The 19,115-nt window shown below is 43.5% G+C and overlaps 1 protein-coding gene across 5 annotated transcripts in view; it reads right to left on the bottom strand.

Moving 5' to 3' along the window:
* Window positions 1–19,115, bottom strand: part of mfrp (membrane frizzled-related protein) — an 80,153-nt gene that overhangs the window by 47,243 nt on the left and 13,795 nt on the right. For all 5 annotated transcript variants that reach the window (XM_043677078.2, XM_043677080.2, XM_043677081.2 and 2 more), the window contains 3 exons: window positions 16,416–16,544; window positions 11,160–11,354; window positions 5,250–5,478 (listed from right to left, as the gene is read on the bottom strand). In XM_043677078.2, the coding sequence (XP_043533013.1) occupies window positions 5,250–5,478; window positions 11,160–11,354; window positions 16,416–16,544 (553 nt within the window). The remainder of the gene's footprint in view (window positions 1–5,249; window positions 5,479–11,159; window positions 11,355–16,415; window positions 16,545–19,115) is intronic.

Here is a 19,115-nt window from a genome sequence, read left to right as displayed (position 1 = left end):
ATGCACATTCTAGACTTATACCCCACATTGTGTGAATTTTTTTTTCATATCAGCCTTTGCTGCTTTTTGGCAGTTACTTTAAACGTGTCATCTCATTCTTCATCCTTTCAGAACTGGGAAAGTTCCATCCTAACTACTCTTGTCCAGATCGCTCTTGGTGTTATCCTGTTAGTTATCCATTTACCACCCGCAGGAAGCGGGGCAAGTCTGCTCTTCATGGTTTTGATGGATTTTGTGGTTCAGTACTAACTTCAGTCTGTCCTCTCTCCTGTTTAGATTAGAGTGGTGCTGGAAAAGCACAACAGGTCAGGCAGCATCCGAGGAGCAGGAGAATCGATGTTTCAGGCAAAAGCCCTTCATCAGGAAAGGGCTTTTACCTGAAATGTCGATTCTTCTGCTCCTCAGATGCTGCCTGACCTGCTGTGCTTTTCCAGCACCACTCTGACCTAAACTCTGGATTCCAGCATCTGCAGTCCTCACTTTTGCCCTGTTCTCTCTCCTCCCTAATGAATTCTCCTTCCTGGGAAAAGCCAGCCCTCAAATGTATGGTCCAATGACATTAGCTGCTCTTTATCATCTCTGGAGCAGACCCTAAATGATTCCTAAAAGGACCATCATATTTAACATTGTCACATGATTTAAAGTGTCTCTATCAGATTCCCTCTCAACATTCTCTTCTCCTGGGGCCACAGTCTGACCTTCTCCAGTTATTTGTAACTGGAATTCCTGAAATCTGAAACCATGCTCAGGAATCTAATTTGCACTCTCTTCAATGCTTTGACATTCTTACTATAGTGCCATACATAGAACTGGATGCAATATTCAGGCTGAAGCCAAATTAATGTCTTATATAATTTCAATATAACCTCCTTGGTCTTGTATTCCAGGTGCCTTTAATAAAGCCTACAATACGGTATGCTTTATCAACCACTCTCCCAGCCTGTCCCATTGCCTTCAATGACCTGTGCACATTAGCACTCAGGCCGCTCTGCTCCTGCAAACCCTTCATTATATGTTGTTTCTGCATGTGCTTCTTACCAAAATTCATTCTTTTTTATTTGTTCATGGGGCATGGGTATCACTGGCTGTGTTAGTATTGATTTCCCATCCCCGACCTGCCCTGGAAAAAGGCGGACAGCTGCAGTCTGTTTGTTTAGGTTGACCCCAAGTGCACTTAGAAAGGGGCCTTTAAGATTCTGAAGGAATGGTGAAAAATTTTGTCGTGATTGAAACCAGGTTGACCTCATTAACTACGAGGTCATTAATTGGGATCGCTAATCTGGGCCAATCAGGAAAGAGCTGGCTGACCCTATCTTGGAAGTGAACCCCAGACAATGTCAGCTGGCTGATATGGTCATCAGTAAACTGCCCCGTGACTGTAAGGCTGAATATCCTCCAATGCAGAGCCAGCTGATGAGGGAGTCCAAAGAGAGACAGAGAAACTGAGATGCTGCTACAGGGTCAGAGAGGAGGATGGAGTCCTCTCTCAGCTGGTCCATGACAAGCAGAGAGAATTGAAGCGTCTCATTTTTCCCCAATGCTTTCAAATGTCAAGTTCAGGTAGTAATTCATCATCAAGCAAAATACCAAATGATGGGAAAGCTGACCAGGCAGTGGTGTTACTGGCCTGGGATGGCCTGGGATGGCTGCTGATATTAATGACCACTGTCAAAAACGTATTTTTGCCAAAGCAGGGACATGACTTCACCCCAACATGGGATCCCTGATCACCTGGAAACTTCTAAAGCTCCCTTCAACGGAATTACAGTCCTCGATCCGAGTGGTAACAGGATTGAGCACATTCTCATACTTACAAATGTTTAAACTAAGTTCACAAAGACCATTTCAGCCATGAGTAAAAGACATAAAAGAAACCAGGAGAAGCTCAGCTTGTTAATCTGAAAGTTTTGTTTGTGATGTCATGTGAATTGAGCTTTAGATCTCAGGCCCATTGGAGTGAATTGTCATGCATGGAGAAACAGAAACTGGAACAAGCTCTTTTTTGTTTGAAAGAGTGCAATAACTTGGATTGTACAAGGTTGGATTTTCTTTGTATTTCATGTATTGTAAATTAAATAAAATATAACCAGGAGATGAGAATCTCCACAGTTCAGAAAACTGCCTGCCAGCTGGCTGCCCCCAGCCAGTCTACTGGGCACCAGTAAATAAAGGGGACTTGGTGATGGGGTACTGGCCTCTGTGCACTTATCTCAATTTTCAAGTCAGGATATCGAGTGGTGATGTCCCCATATATTCGTTGCCTTTGTCCTTCTAGGCGTTAGAGATCATGGGTTTGAAGGTGCTGTTGAAGGAGACGTGGTGGATCTTGCAGATGAGAGATCCTGCTGCTACCAAGTGCTGCTGGTGAAGGGAGTGAGTGTAGGAGGTGCTGGATGGGGTGGCCATAAATAGGCGGTTTTATCCTGGATCATGTCAAGCTTCTTGAACGTTATTGGAGTTTTGCCAATCTAGACAATTGGAGAGAATTCCATCACAAGACTGACTTTTGCTTTGTAAATGTAGGTACAGATCCAGCAGACAGGAAGTGAGTTACTTGCCACAATGGTCCTAGCCTCTGAACTGCTTTTACAGCCCCATGGTATTTATATGGTAACCCACAGGATGTTGATGTGAATATCAAGGGGAAATGGTTAAAGTCTCCTTTGTTGGAGATGGTAATGGCCTGGTACTTCTGCGACATAAATGCTACTTGTCAGCCCAAACCTGGATCACAGAATCACAGGGAGAAAGTGAGGACTACAGATGCTGAAGGTCAGAGTCAAAGAGTGTGGTGCTGGAAAAGCACAGCCGGTCAGGCAGCATCCAATGAGCAGGAACATTGATGTTTGAAGCATAGGGCTTTTGCCCAAAACGTCGATTCTCCTGCTCCTTGGAATTTGCCTGACCAGCTGTGCTTTTCCAGCACCACAGTCTTTGTCACAGAATCACAGACTTATTCCAGTGCAGAAAAAGCTTATTAAGCCTTTCATGTCTTCAAGTAGGCATCTTCACTCAGTGCCATCATCCTGCCGCCTTCCTGCACATTCTTCATTTTAAACAACCACATCTTTCCATCCTGCCTCTATCACCCTCCGAGGCAGTCCGTGCCAAACCCGAATCATATCTCTTTTGGTTTTTTTTATTAATGCTTTAAACCTGTGCCCCCTCTCATGCTTGATCCTTTCATGGAGGGGAACATCTTCTCCTTCTTTACTTAGTTCAGTTATTACATAATTTTTTACTCATCAATCTATTTTCATAACTTAAATTCTTCATCCCTGGAATCATTCTTGTGAAATTCTTCCAGACTCTCTTCTTAATGCCCTCACATCCTTCCGTAAGCATGGTGCCCAGAACTGGACACAATATTCCAGCTCAGGCCATACTAGGGTCTTCTAAACATTTAACATAACCTCCTTGCTGTGATACAGTGTGTTCTTTTAATAAAGCCAACGACACTGTAGGTTTTGTTAACCATTCTCTCAACCTGCCCTATCACTTTTAATGATTATATAAACATTCATCCAGGTTCCTCTCTCCTATACCCCCATGATTTCATATTTTCTATTTTCTTCTTACCAAAATAAATCACCTCACACTGAACAGCTATCCACCCACTCCAACTTGTCCATGTGTTTTTGAAATTCTGTCCTTCTCACAGTTTACAATGCTTTGAAGTTTCCTATCATGTGCAATTTTTGAAATTGTCCTCTGCACACCTCGATCATTGATGTGTATTGAGATACACATGGGTCCCAGCGCTGAGCTCAGGGGAAGTTCACTAAAACAGCTGAAAAACATGTGTTAACCATCACTTGTTTCCTGTCACTCAGTCAATTATGTATCCACTTTGCTACTGTCTATTTTATCCCATGAGCTCTAACTTTGCTCCGCAGTCTGTTATATCGCACTGTACCAAATGCCTTCTGGATGTCCATGCGCATCATGCTGGTGAGACTGCCCCTGCAGGTTGGATCTCCCTATCTAAGGGAGGGTAGACCTGCCATGGAGGGAGGGAGTGCAGCAATGGTTCACTTGGCTGATATTGGGGATGGTGGGACTGCCCCATGAGGAGAGGTTGGTTCAACTGGACCTGTATTCACCAGAGTTTAGAAGAATGAGTGGGGTTCTGACTGAAACATCTAAAATTCTAACTGGGTTGGACAGATAAAAGGACTCCCTAGTTGAGTAATCTAGAACTAGTGTTCACAGTCTCAGGCAATTCCAGGGATGAAGAATTTAAGTTATAGAGTAGGCAATTTAGAACTGAAATAATGAAAAATCTCTTCATTCAGAGTGGTCAACCTATGAAACTCACTCATACAGAAGGTGCTGGAGGTCAGGTCTTTGTACATGTCCAAGAAAGAAATTGATAAATTTTTAGATCTTAAACACATCAAGGAGTATGATGTTACTGCACAGAGGCCAGTGTCCCCCTTTATTTCCTTGTGTACAGTATACTGGCTGTGGCCAGCCAGCTCCAAGTCACTCCTCTAGACTGAGGAGATTCTACACCCCCTGTTTATATTGTTCAGCCAGGGCTTCCTAATTTGGAGAGAGTAAGGACTGCAGATGCTGGAAAACAGAGGTGATAAAATGTGGAGCTGGAACATCCTTTCCCCCTGCTCCTCTGATGCTATCTGACCTGCTGTGCCTTTCCAGCTCCACATTTTATCGACCCAGGGCTTCCTGACTGGCCCAGGTTAACTTACCTGAGTCAAGGATCCCGTAGTCAACAAAGTCCACCTGGTTCCAATCACTACAGGATACACAGAGAAAGCGAGAATATAGGAGGGCTGCATCAGCCATGATCATAATGAACCTGGAGGTTCGAAGGGTCAAACAGCCTCCTCCTGTTCCTAATGTCTATGTTTCTAAACCTCTCTGTTACTTCCTCAAAATACTCCAGTAAGTCAATTGAGGATAACTTCCCATCAGGAAATTGATGCTTTCCAGGACTTCAGCATTTGGACATGGACTGCTTCAATATCTGACGTCACTAATGGTGCTGAACATTAGGAACTGGATGGAGAAGGTCAAAACAAGATTAGTAACACATGGGTTCAAACTGACAGGTTCAGGAACAATACTGCTTTGTACACACCAACTGATTTTACTCTCTATTAAATCCGTACAGTCAGGCAGGATGGAAATTTCACCCAGTAAGCTCAGATAAGATTACCCCAAATTCACTGGTGATCTCCAGTCGGTTTCTTTTTGAACAGAGTTTTGTCAGACTGCAGACTGACCTTGCTATCTGGTGAGAGTGAAGTCCATTCTCTGTCTCCTCATGGAGATCAAGCCAGTCAAAATGACACGGTGTCTTTCCTTCTATATTTATCGAGTTGACCTTAAACCTGATCACGTAGCCCGGTTCCGCCACAATGTACCAAACACAGACCAGATTTGCCGGATATTGTGCTGGATAACGGGGGCTGGAAAATGAACCCTCAGGAGTTTGAAAAATCTCACCACACACTGAAAAAGAGTAAGCATGAATCAGTGCAGCCATTGGCAACTTGACCTTCCTCCTGGTGCCTTCCTTTAACATGATAAGGGCGAGATGGAGCAGCAGCGTCAGTGATCAGTTCTGACTCAGATCCGTGGGTAACCTCAGAATCATAAAAGTCGTAGAGATTTCCAGCACAGACAAAGCCCTTTGCCCATCGAGTCTGCCCTGGTCAAAAACAACAACCTAACTATTTTAATCCTATTTCCCAGCACTTGACCCATAGTTGATAGTTCAATGTTATGATGGTTTCTGCCTCTGCCACACTTATGCGCAGTTAGTTTTAGATTCCCACTATCCTATCAGGGGAAAAGATTTCCTTACATTATCTTTAAATCTCCTACCCTTAACTTAAATCGTGGCTCCTGGTCTTGATCCCTCCTCCCTAAATGGGCCCTATTCTTTCCCAAGTTGTCCTTTTAACCCTAATGTAAAATATTTAAGATTTCCTTTTACTTTACCTGCCATTATTCTTTCAAGCCCTCTTTTTGATATCTTAATTTCCTTTTTAAGTTTCCCCTTGCATATCTAGTTTCCTCTAGGACCTCACTGTTTGCCATAAACCTGCCTTTCCCTCCAAGCCTAACCCTGTACATCCCTTGTAGGATGTTACAGTTATTGCAGACGCTGGAATCTGTACTGAAAACAAAAAATGCTGGAGATCACAGCGGGCCATGGAATGAGAGTAAGCTTACATTTCATCTCTAGATGACTCCTCATTAGAGCTGACATGAAGTCTGAAGGGGGCAGCATTTATACAATAATGGGGTTTGGGTGGAATTCTAGGAGAGAGGCTGCAGATAGTACATAGATTAAATAATTGGAATGGGAGAGTGGTAGAACAATGGTGTGTCTAACGGTCAGGTAGTCCTCCTGGGATGGAGGGAGGGGAGAGAGGACATGGTGACAGTGAATGGAACAAGCTACAAGGAAAGGAAAGGAATGGGAGTGAGTTCACAATCTGAAGGTGTTCAACCTCGATATGGAGGCCTGAAGGTTGTAAAGTGCCCAATCTAAAGATGAAATGTTGTTCTTCTGTTTAATATCAAGTTGACCTCAATCAGGTCCCCCCTCAATCTCCTTTTTTCTAATGAAAACAATCCTAACCTACTCAACCTCACTTCATAGCTAGCACCTTCCATACCAGGCAACATTCTCTACACCCTCTCCAAAGCATCTACATCCTTTTGGTAATGTGGCGACCTGAACTGTACACAGTATTCTAAATGCGGCCGAACCAAAGTCTTATACAATTTTAACATGACTTGTCAGCTCTTATACTCAATACCCCATCCAATGAAGGCAAGCATACTATATGCCTTCTTCACCACTCTATCCACCTGTGCAGCAACCTTCAAGGTACAATGGACCTGAATTCCCAGATCTCTCTGCTCATCAACTTTTCCCAAGGCTCTTCCATTTACCGTATAATAATTCGCTCTCGAATTAGACTTCCCAAAATGCATCACCTCACATTTGCCCGGATTGAAATCCATTTGCCATTTCTCCACCCAACTCTCCAGTCTATCTATATTCTCCTGTATTCTTTGAAAGTTCCTTATGCTTTCTGCTACTCCACCAATCTTCGTGTTATCTGCAAACTTACTGATCAGACCAACAATGCCCTCTTTCCAGATCATTCGTGTATACTACTCTCTGTCTCCTGTTGCTCAATCAGTTCTTTATCCACCTCGCTAGAACACCCTGCACACTATGTCCAACAAATCTGAACTCCTCCCTCCTACACTATCCCTCAAGCCACGTGTTCATCCTGCCTATTCTTTCATTTCTACCCTGGTTAGCACGTGGCACTGGTAGCAATCCTGAGATCCCTACATTTGAGGTCCTCCTCTTTAACTTCTCTCCTAGATCCCTGAATTCTGCTTTCAGGACCTCATCTCGTTTTTTACTTGTATCATCGGTGCCTAGGCGCACCACGACAACTGGCTGTTCGCTCTCCCCTTTTAGAATGCTCTGCAGCCAATCAGTGACATCCCTGACCTGAGCATCTGGGAGGCAACATACCAACCAGGAGTCTCGTTTTTAACCACAGAACAGCCTACCTACTCCCCTCCCAATAGAATCCCCTATGACCATGGCCCTATGAGTCTTTTTCCTGCCCTTCTGAACAGCAGTGCCTGCCATGGTGCCATGATCCTGGCAACTGCTGCCCTCCCCTGGTGAGCCATCTCCCCCAACAGTATCCAAAATGGTATACCTGGTTTGGAGGGAGATGACAACAGGGGACACCTGCACTGCCTTCCTACTCTTTCTCTGCCTTTTGGTCGCCCATTCACTGTCTCCCTCAGCAGTTCTAACCTGCGGTGTGACCAGTTCACTAAACGTGCTATCCACGACCTCCTCAGCCGCTGCCAAATATATACTAAGTCCTTACCTTCCCAGCAACCTCCTGATCCTAACATCACCTCCACTCTGTCTCCTGCTGCTCCCAGACAGGAAAAAAGAATTATTTAATCTGCTCCATCTGTAGTCTCTCTCCTCCAGAACTCTACCCCTTCCCCCAGATAAATGCTGTCCTCCTCCACACTTCACATTAGCCCTGATAAAGAGTCATCTAGACTTGAAACGTTAACTTGCTCTCTCTCCATGGATGCTGCCTGACCTGCTATGATTTTCAGCTTTTTTTTTAATTTCCTGTTCATCCCTTGACGTGCTGGGCTTCCAGGATTTGTTAGTGCCACTCTTTATCTTTGGCCCCATACTCTCTCTATTTCCTTTTTGAATGCGTTCCAATCCTGACAGATTTACCTATTTGTTCCCAGTCCACTCTGGTCAAATCATACCTGCTCTTATTAAAATTGGCCTTTCTCCAGAATAGAACTTTGATAACAGGCCCATACTTGTCCATTTCTAAAACAATCCTGAATCTAACAGAGTCATGATCACTGTCTGCAAAATGCTCCCCCACTGTCACTTCAATCAGCTGTTCTGATTCATTTCCTAAAATTAAGTCCCTGGCATGGATGAGTTGGACGGAAGGGTCTGTGTCTGTTTCTGTGCAGCTCCCTGATGGCTACTGTCTTGTTGAGCCTTCTGTAAACTCTTCTGGAAATAGTTTTAAAATTCTGGTCCCTATAAACCTTTCACATGAAGACTATGCCAGTTAATGTTTAGCTAAGTTGAAATCTCCTACTATCACTACCTTATTACTTTTACACTTCTCTGCAATGTGCCGTTCTGCTCTTCTATTTCTCTCACACTGTTATGTGCCCTATCATACATTCCCAGCAACGTGATTGCTCCTTTTTGGTTTCCCAGTTCTACCCTTATGGTTTCATTTGAGAAGCCTTCTAAGACGTTCAACAAGGTTCCTATAGTAGACTGGTGAACAAGGTTAGATCATATTCAAAATGTATGGTGCTAGAAAAGCACGACAGGTCAGGCAGCATCCAGGAGCAGGACAGTTGACGTTTCGGGCATCAGTATGAAGTGCTTATGCCTGAAACGTCAACTCTCCTGCACCTCCTGCCTGACCTGCTATATTTTTCCAGCATCACACTTTTCGACTCTGATCTCCAGCATCTGCAGTCCTGATTTTCTCCTCAAGGTTAGATCTCATGGAATACAGGAAGAATTAGCCATTTGGATACAGAACTGGCTCTAAAGTAAAAGACAGAGGGTGGTGGTGGAGGGTTGCTTTTCACACTGGAGGCCTGTGACCAGTGACGTGCCACAAAGATCGGTGCTGGGTCCACTACTTTTCGTCATTCATATAAATGATTTGGATGTGAACATAAGAGGTATAATTCGTAAGTTTGCAGAGGACACCAAAATTGGAGGTGTAGTGGACAGTGAAGAAGGTTACCATAGAGTACAATGGGAACTTGATCAGATGGGTCAATGAGTTGAGGAGTGGCATATGGAATTTAATTTAGATAAATGTGAGGTGCTGCATTTTGGAAAGGCAAATCAGGAGAGGACTTTTATACTTCATGGTAAGGTCCTGGGGAATGTTGCTGAACAGAGAGAGACCTTGGAGTGCAGATTCATAGCTCCTTGAAAGTGAAATTGCAGGTAGATAGGATAGTGAAGGTGGTGTTTGGTATGCTTGTCTTTATTAGGCAGTGCATTGAGTACAGGAGTTGGGAGGTCATGTTGCAGCTGTACAGGACATTGGTTAGGCCACTTTTGGAATATTGTGTGCAATTCTAGTCTCCTTCCTACTGGAAGGGTGTTGTGAAACTTGAAAGGGTTCAGAAAAGATTTACAAGGATGTTGCCAGGGTTGGAAGGGTTGAGGTACAGGGAGAGGCTGAATAGGCTGGGGCTGTTTTCCCTGGAGTGTCAGAGGCTGAGGGGTGACCTTATAGAGGTTTATAAAATTATGAGGTGCATGGATAGGGTGAATATTCAAGGCATTTTTCCGCAGAGTTGGGGAGTTCAAAACTAGAGGCCATAGGTTTAGGGTGAGTGGGGAAAGATATAAAAGGGACCTAAGGGGCAATTCCATGTGTATGAATGAGCTGCCAAAGGAAGTGGTGGAGGCTGGTACAATTACAGCATTTAAAAGGCATCTGGATGGGTATATGAATAGGAAGGGTTTGGAGGGATATGGGCCAAATGCTGGGACTAAATTAATTTAGGATATCTGGCTGCATGGATGAGTTGGACCAAAGTATCTGTTTCTGTGCTGTACATCTCTATGACTCTGTGATATCCTGGTTTACTGCTCGAATTGATTCCCTGATTTAAATTACAACACACTATCCTTGTTTATCTCTTTCCCTGCCTCACCTGAAGACTCCATATCCTGGGATATTGGACTCCAAACCTACCTCTCTCTCAACCATATCTCAGTGAGAACAGTTACATCATATCCCCATGTTTTATTTGTGATCTCAACTCCTCTGTCTTGACAATCAGATTCCTAGTCTTAGAATCAATATCATTTGTTTTCCTTCGCATTCAATGACCCTTCCTCAGGACTAGTTCATTCGGTGTGTAACCGATGGGACGAATGGCAATGAAATCCCTTCACCTGGAGCACCAAGGAAATGAACAAGTTAAAACAAACTAGCACCTGACCAGCACTGACCAATCAGAAACCGGGCTCCCTTTCTTCCCCCTTGTGATGTCAGCAGGAGACTTCCCTGGCTGTGGGCTCCCTATCCAGAGTGGCATGGTGGCTCAGTAGCTACCTCACAGCACCAGGGATCTGGGTTTGATTCCACACTCAGGCAACTGTCTGTGTGGAGTTTGCACATTCTCCCCTGTGTCTGCAAATTAGGTGGATTGGCCATGCTAAATTACCAATCATGTCTCAGGACATGCAGGCGAGGTGGACTAGCCCTGGGAAATACAGGGATTGAGTGGGATACTGTTCATAGAGTTGTACCCGAAGGCCTGAATGGCCTACTTCCACACTGTAAGAATCCTTTGAAAGGAATGTGCCTGAATGGAAATTAGGCCCAAGAACCTCCATTCTTGATTTTAAATCTTTCCCAGTTTAGGCTCCTCCCTCTGGCTCCTGCTGCTGACTCCTCCTGAAAGGAACGTGCCCGAATTGAAACTCAAAAAATTAATTCATTGGTTGAAAAAGAATATTCTGAAAAATTGAGGTGAGTGAGCAAGAGACTGGAAGGGTCAGCTGTGTATAAGATGGAACATCCTACATGGGTAGGGATACTTACATGGTGATGGTGTAAAGATCTGGGATGCTGCAGTAACTGCTGAAACACCAGGAAGTTCCAGGATCACATTCTTGGAGCTGGTAGTAGTACCAATGGAAGAGACTGTAAAGAGGCTGATGAAGGGCTGGTTACCATCATTTTGGGGAGTGATCATTTCCCCAGACTGATTCTCTGATGATTCCTGCATAATATATTCTATAAAGAGAAATTGAATGGATCTGGACAATGTTATCCATATTGACCATAGCAACAGAGTTAGTCAGAGCTGTGGAATAATGCAGAGTTTTGGATACCTAAGTTGCGTTCTGGGTTTGGGACAGTGTTGTTGAACCCACCCTTCCATTCAAGTTTGTACCCAGGCTACAAATGATGGAGGAAGACAAGAAAGGAAAGGAAAGGTTTGTGATGGACAGAGGTGGTTGAACCTCATGGAATCTGGGCTAGTATATTAGACAGAACCTCTAGTATTTGGGCACATTGAACACAAAATCTAGGCTGATTCTCTAGTGCAATACTCAGGGAATTCTATGCTTTTTGAGGTGGGGTCTTTTTGAAGAAATATTAAACTGAAGCCCTGTAATCCACCTCATAAAATCATAGGATTCCCTGAGTCTTGTACAAGAGAATCAGCCTAGATTTTGTGTTCAATGCGCCCAAACACTAGAGGTTCTGTCTAATATACTAGCCCAGATTCCATGAGGTTCAATCACCTCTGTCCATCATGAACCTTTCCTTTCCTTTCTTGTCTTCCTCCATTATTTGCAGCCATAAAAGAGAACATGACACTCGGCAATGAAAAATTTGGAATCCTTTCCTAACGTTCTGGCCAATATCTATTTCTTAATCAACATCACTGAAATGGTGATGTTAAATGGTCATTACCTCATCACTGTTTGTGGAGTCTTCTTGTGTGCAAATTGGCTGCTGTATTTCCCAGATTGCAACTGTAAAATATTTCATTGGATGTAAAATGTTTAGGACATCCTGAAGTTGTATCAAGAATTAGTTAGTGTAGATCCTTTCTTTCTTTAAGGCATTCTTGTTTATATGGCAAGTTCTCCATGCTCTCTTTGCTAACGACGTAGGAACAGTCAACACATACAGGTACATCGATGGAAAGCTTCAATGTACCTGTTGGTGAATCACACATGTGAGGTTGATGGTGAAGGTAACAGCCTGTGGGAAATTTAGCTAGTTGGATCTTGAATTGGCTGAGTGGCGGGAAGCAGAGGGTGATGAATGATGGGTGTTTTTGCGACTGGAAGCTCATGTCCATCAGGAGTCTGCAGGGGTCAGTGTTGGGGCCCTTGCTGTTTGTGGTCATGTAGAAATAAATTAGACTCGAGAGTTGATGGGTAAGTTTGTGGCTGATATGAAAATTGGCTGGATGGTAAATAGTGATGAGGATAGCCTTAGATTACGGGAGGATATAAATGGACTGGTCAGCTGGGCTAATCAGAGGAAAATGGAATTCAGTCTGGATAGGTGGGAGGTGATGCACTTGGGCAGGATGAATACATGATGTAAGGTAGGATTCTGGAAGGCACCAAGGATCAGAGGGACTTTGGTTCTTTAACGTGGCAGGACAGTGGATTACATGGTTAAGAAGGATTTTCTTAGCTGAGGCAGAGAGGTTATGAGCAGGGAGGTGAGGCTGGAACAGTATAAAACATTGGTTAGGCCACAGTTGGAGTACTGTGTGCAGTTCTGGAAGATGTGATTGCAGTGGAGAGGGTGCAGAGGAGATTTGACAGGATGTTGCACAGGCTGGAAAAATTTAATTATAGAGAGAGATTGGACAGACTGTTTTCACTGGAGCAGGGGTGGGGGGGGAATGATTAAGGTGTATAAGATGATGAGGTACATGGACAGGTTTGAGATGTATAAGATGATAAGGTACATGGACAGGTTTGAGATGTATAAGATGATAAGGTACATGGACAGGTTTGAGATGTCTAAGATGATGAGGTACATGGACAGGATAGAGATGTATAAGATTATAAGGTATATGGACAGGTTTGAGATGTATAAGATGATGAGGTACATGGACAGGATAGAGATGTATACGATGATGAGGTAAATGGACAGGTGTGAGATGTATAAGATGATGAGGTACATGGACAGGTTTGAGATGTATAAGATGATGAGGTACATGGACAGGTTTGAGATGTATAAGATTATAAAGTATATGGACAGGTTTGAGATGTATAAGATGATGAGGTACATGGACAGGTTTGAGATGTATAAGATGATGAGGTACATGGACAGGTTTGAGATGTATAAGATGATGAGGTACATGGACAGGTTTGAGATGTATAAGATTATAAAGTACATGGACAGGTTTGAGATGTATAAGATGATGAGGTACATGGACAGGTTTGAGATGTATAGGATGATGAGGTACATGGACAGGTTTGAGATGTATAAGATGATGAGGTACGCGGACAGGTTTGAGATGTATAAGATGATGAGGTATGCGGACAGGTTTGAGATGTATAAGATGATGAGGTACATGGACAGGTTTGAGATGTATAGGATGATGAGGTACGCGGACAGGTTTGAGATGTATAAGATGATGAGGTACATGGACAGGTTTGAGATGTATAAGATTATAAAGTACATGGACAGGTTTGAGATGTATAAGATGATGAGGTACATGGACAGGTTTGAGATGTATAGGATGATGAGGTACATGGACAGGTTTGAGATGTATAAGATGATGAGGTACGCGGACAGGTTTGAGATGTATAAGATGATGAGGTACGCGGACAGGTTTGAGATGTATAGGATGATGAGGTACATGGACAGGTTTGAGATGTATAAGATTATAAAGTACATGGACAGGTTTGAGATGTATAAGATGATGAGGTACATGGACAGGTTTGAGATGTATAGGATGATGAGGTACATGGACAGGTTTGAGATGTATAAGATGATGAGGTACGCGGACAGGTTTGAGATGTATAAGATGATGAGGTACGCGGACAGGTTTGAGATGTATAAGATGATGAGGTACATGGACAGGTTTGAGATGTATAAGATGATGAGGTACATGGACAGGTTTGAGATGTATAAGATTATAAAGTACATGGACAGGTTTGAGATGTATAAGATGATGAGATACATCGACAGGTTTGAGATGTATAAGATGATGAGGTACGCGGACAGGTTTGAGATGTATAGGATGATGAGGTACATGGACAGGTTTGAGATGTATAAGATTATAAAGTACATGGACAGGTTTGAGATGTATAAGATGATGAGGTACATGGACAGGTTTGAGATGTATAGGATGATGAGGTACATGGACAGGTTTGAGATGTATAAGATGATGAGGTACATGGACAGGTTTGAGATGTATAAGATGATGAGGTACATGGACAGGTTTGAGATGTATAAGATGATGAGGTACGCGGACAGGTTTGAGATGTATAGGATGATGAGGTTCATGGACAGGTTTGAGATGTATAAAATTATAAAGTACATGGACAGGTTTGAGATGTATAAGATGATGAGGTACATGGACAGGTTTGAGATGTATAGGATGATGAGGTACATGGACAGGTTTGAGATGTATAAGATGATGAGGTACATGGACAGGTTTGAGATGTATAAGATGATGAGGTACGCGGACAGGTTTGAGATGTATAAGATGATGAGGTACGCGGACAGGTTTGAGATGTATAGGATGATGAGGTACGTGGACAGGTTTGAGATGTATAAGATTATAAGGTACATGGACAGGTTTGAGATGTATAAGATGATGAGGTACATGGACAGGTTTGAGATGTATAAGATGATGAGATACATGGACAGGTTTGAGATGTATAGGATGATGAGGTACATGGACAGGTTTGAGATGTATAAGATGATGAGGTACATGGACAGGTTTGAGATGTATAAGATGATGAGATACATGGACAGGTTTGAGATGTATAGGATGATGAGGTACATGGGCAGGTTTGAGATGTATAAGATGATGAGGTACGCGGACAGGTTTGAGATGTATAAGATGATGAGGTACATGGACAGGTTTGAGATGTATAAGATGATGAGGTACATGGACAGGTTTGAGATGTATAAGATTATAAAGTACATGGACAGGTTTGAGATGTATAAGATGATGAGGTACATGGACAGGTTTGAGATGTATAAGATGATGAGGTACATGGGCAGGTTTGAGATGTATAGGATGATGAGGTACATGGACAGGTTTGAGATGTATAAGATGATGAGGTACATGGACAGGTTTGAGATGTATAAGATTATAAAGTACATGGACAGGTTTGAGATGTATAAGATGATGAGGTACATGGACAGGTTTGAGATGTATAAGATGATAAGGTACATGGACAGGTTTGAGATGTATAAGATTATAAAGTACATGGACAGGTTTGAGATGTATAAGATGATGAGGTACATGGACAGGTTTGAGATGTATAAGATGATGAGGTACATGGACAGGTTTGAGATGTATAAGATTATAAAGTACATGGACAGGTTTGAGATGTATAAGATGATGAGGTACATGGACAGGTTTGAGATGTATAAGATGATGAGGTACATGGACAGGTTTGAGATGTATAAGATTATAAAGTACATGGACAGGTTTGAGATGTACAGGATGATGAGGTACATGGACAGGTTTGAGATGTATAAGATGATGAGGTACATGGACAGATTTGAGATGTGCACTTGTGATGCCAAATGCTGGAAAAAAGATTGTTGTTTTTCGACTTGCGTGGACTCAATGGACTGAAGGACTTTGAATTTCTAACTCTATGATGTTTTTCCGCACTGTTGACAATTTGGAGGCGAATCATGTCTGTTGGAATAAGAATGATTGATTTTACAATTACCACAGTCTCCAAAAGCATTCTTGATTATTTCCTCTGATTTCCCCAATCAGGGTTGACTGGGGTAAGTTAATGCTGCATTTGGTGTTGGGGTAGGACAGACTGAACCAACTGAGTTTCTCCTTTCCCTTTTCCATTGGTGATCTGTTTTCCAAGTTTATGATCCCAGTATTTCCTCTGAGCCATGTGCAAGTCATAACTGAGTCTTTGTCCGTCACAACTGAAATCTTCATTTCTTATTAGCTCATGGGCAGTCACACATCATTGATCTGTAACATTTGGATTTATTGTCTATAAGGACAGTCACACAACGCTGACAGAGGGAGTCAGTGCTTGTGCTAGGCAGCCGAGGTCAAACAAAGGGTCACTACCTCCTGCTTCAACACATCCAAATACTCACGGACACTGAAGGTGATCAAACTCCCTCCGATAGCCAGGACGGTCACAATTACAGTCCCTATGACAAACAGCCAGACCAAACTTGAGCATGTGCCAGTTTTCCCACCAAGTGTTTCCCAGGAATCATTCACTGGATTAGGAAAAGATAAATTAATTAACAGCTTCCTGAATCCTTAGCCTACATCTTTGATTATTTCTTTTAGATATTGCTGAACCATCCATGCTGCACAATTGTCCATCTGTCCTATTCTCTCTTTGGGCTCTATCTCCACCCATCATTTACTCCTCATCCCATACCCCCCAGCCTATCTTCTGCATAAAATACATTTTCCTAGCTACCATCAGTTCTGAGGAAGGGTCACTGGACCCGAAACGTTAACTCTGATTTCTTTCCAGTGATGCTGCCAAATCTGCTGAGCTTTACCAGCAATTTCCGGTTTTGAATCCACTATCAATGTTGAGAAGCAATTGATCAAAAGAGCATTATAGCTGAGCTTGGTTCTGTTATGTGTAATGAACAGGAAAGCCCAAGGCAATTAGCTCATAAAGTTAGCTAACAGCACAGAGCAGGAATCAGTTGTGGGTCTTTCCATTTCTTGAGCTTCAGTACAATACCAGGAAAAGGATTTTCCATGAAGGAATTTCAAGAAGATCTTTCCAAATTAATTGTGGGATGTGGGCATCACTGGCTGGGCCAGCATTTACTGCCAAACTCTAGTTGCCCCTTAAAGGTGGTAGTGAGTTGCCTTCTTGAACTGTTGCAGTCCACCTGCTCTGGGTTCACCCACAATGCCTGTGAGGGAGGGCATTCCAGGACTTTGACCCAGCGACAGTGAAGGAACGGTAATATATTTCCAAGTCAGGACAGTGAGGGGCTTGGAAGGGAACTTGAAGGGGGTGGTGTTCCCATGTATCTGCTGCCCTTATCCTTCTAGATGGAAGTGGTCATGGTTTGGAAGGTGCTGTCTGAAGGTCTTTGGTGAACTTCTACAGTGCATCTTGTAGATAGTGTACACTGCTGTTACTGAGCGTTGGAGGTGGAGGAAGTGGATGCTTGTGCCAATCAAGTGGACTGCTTTGTTGTGGATGTGTCATATTTCTTGAGAGTTACTGCAGCTGCCCTGATCCAGACAAGTGGGGGGAGGGTATTGCATCATACTTCCCAACTTGGGCCTTGTACAAGGTAACCTCGATTATCCGAACGACATGGGTGGGCAATATTTTATTCGGATAACCAAATGTGCAGATAACACAGTTTACCCAAACATCGGGTTCTTGCAATCTTATTCGGATAATCTGAAATTCGGATAATCAAGGTAGCCTTGTAGATGGTGGACAGGCTTTGGGGAGTCAGGAGGTGAGTTACTCACTGCAGTATTCCTACCCTCTGTCTCACAACGTGGTGAGTTCGGTTGAGTTTCTGATCAATGGTAACCCCCAGAATGTTGATAGTGGGGGATTCGATAATGGTAACACAATTGAATGTCATGGGGTGGTGGTTAGATTTTCTCCTATTGAAGATGGTCATAGCCTGGCACTTTTGTGGCATGAAAGTTGTGGCCACTGGTCAGCCCAAACCTGGATATTGTCCAGATCTTGTTCCATTTGAACAGGGATTGCTTCTGTATCTGAGGACACACAAATAGAGCTGAACATTGTGTAATCATTGGTGAACATCTCCCATTCCTGCCCAATGATGGAGAGAAGGTCATTGATGAAGCAGCTGAAGATGGTTGGGCCTAGGACACTATCCTGAGGAACTCCTGCAGAGATGTCCTGGAACTGAGGTGACTGATCTCCAATAACCACAACCATCTTCCTATGTGCCAGGTATGACTCCAACCATGAGAGAGTTTGCCCCCTGATACCCGTTGATCCCAGTTTTGCCTGAGCTCCTTGATGCCACACTCAGCCAAGTGCAGCCTTGATCTAAAGGGCGGTCTCTCTCCCTCCCCTCTGGAATCCAGCTCTTTTGTCCATGTTTGAACCAAGGCTGGAATGAGGTCAGGAGCTGAGTGGCCCTGGCAGAACCCAAACTGGGCGTCACTGAGCAGGTTATTGCTGAGCAGGTGCTGCTTGATAGCACTGTTGATGACACCTTCCATCACTTTACTGATGACTGACAGCCAACTGATGGGGTGGTAATTGGCTGGGTTGGATTTACCCTGCTTTTTATGTCCAGGACATGTCTGTGCAATGTTCCACATTGTTGGGTAGATACCAGAATTATAACTGTACTGGAACAGCTTGGCTAGGGGAGCGGCCAGTTCTGGAGCACAAACCTTCAGTGCTGATCCTGGAACTGTTGTCAGGGCCCATAGCCTTTGCAGTATCCAGTGCCTCCAACCATTTCCTGATATCACGCAGAGTGAATCGAATTGGCTGAAGCCTGGTATGTGTAATGCTGGGGATCACTGGAGGAGGCCGAGATGGATCATCCACTTGGTACGTCTGGCTGAAGGTTACTGTGAAAGCTACAGCCTTATCTTTTGCCCTGATGTGCTGGGCTATTCCATCAAACAAAGAACAAAGAATATTACAGCACAGGAACAGGCCCTTCTGCCCTCCCATCCTGCACCGCTCCAGATCCTATAACTAAACCTCTTGCCTATTTTCAAAAGATCTGTATCCCTCTGTTCCCTCCCCATTCATATATCTGTCTAGATACATCTTAAATTACGTTATCATGCCCGCTTTTACC

This window comes from Chiloscyllium plagiosum, unplaced genomic scaffold (genome assembly GCF_037043375.1).
Source record: "Chiloscyllium plagiosum isolate Xiang-an unplaced genomic scaffold, Cpla_swu_hap1 HiC_scaffold_29, whole genome shotgun sequence".
Taxonomy (NCBI): domain Eukaryota; kingdom Metazoa; phylum Chordata; class Chondrichthyes; order Orectolobiformes; family Hemiscylliidae; genus Chiloscyllium; species Chiloscyllium plagiosum.
Note: the sequence above shows the minus strand (reverse complement) of the source record. Positions and strands in the feature narration are given on the sequence as shown.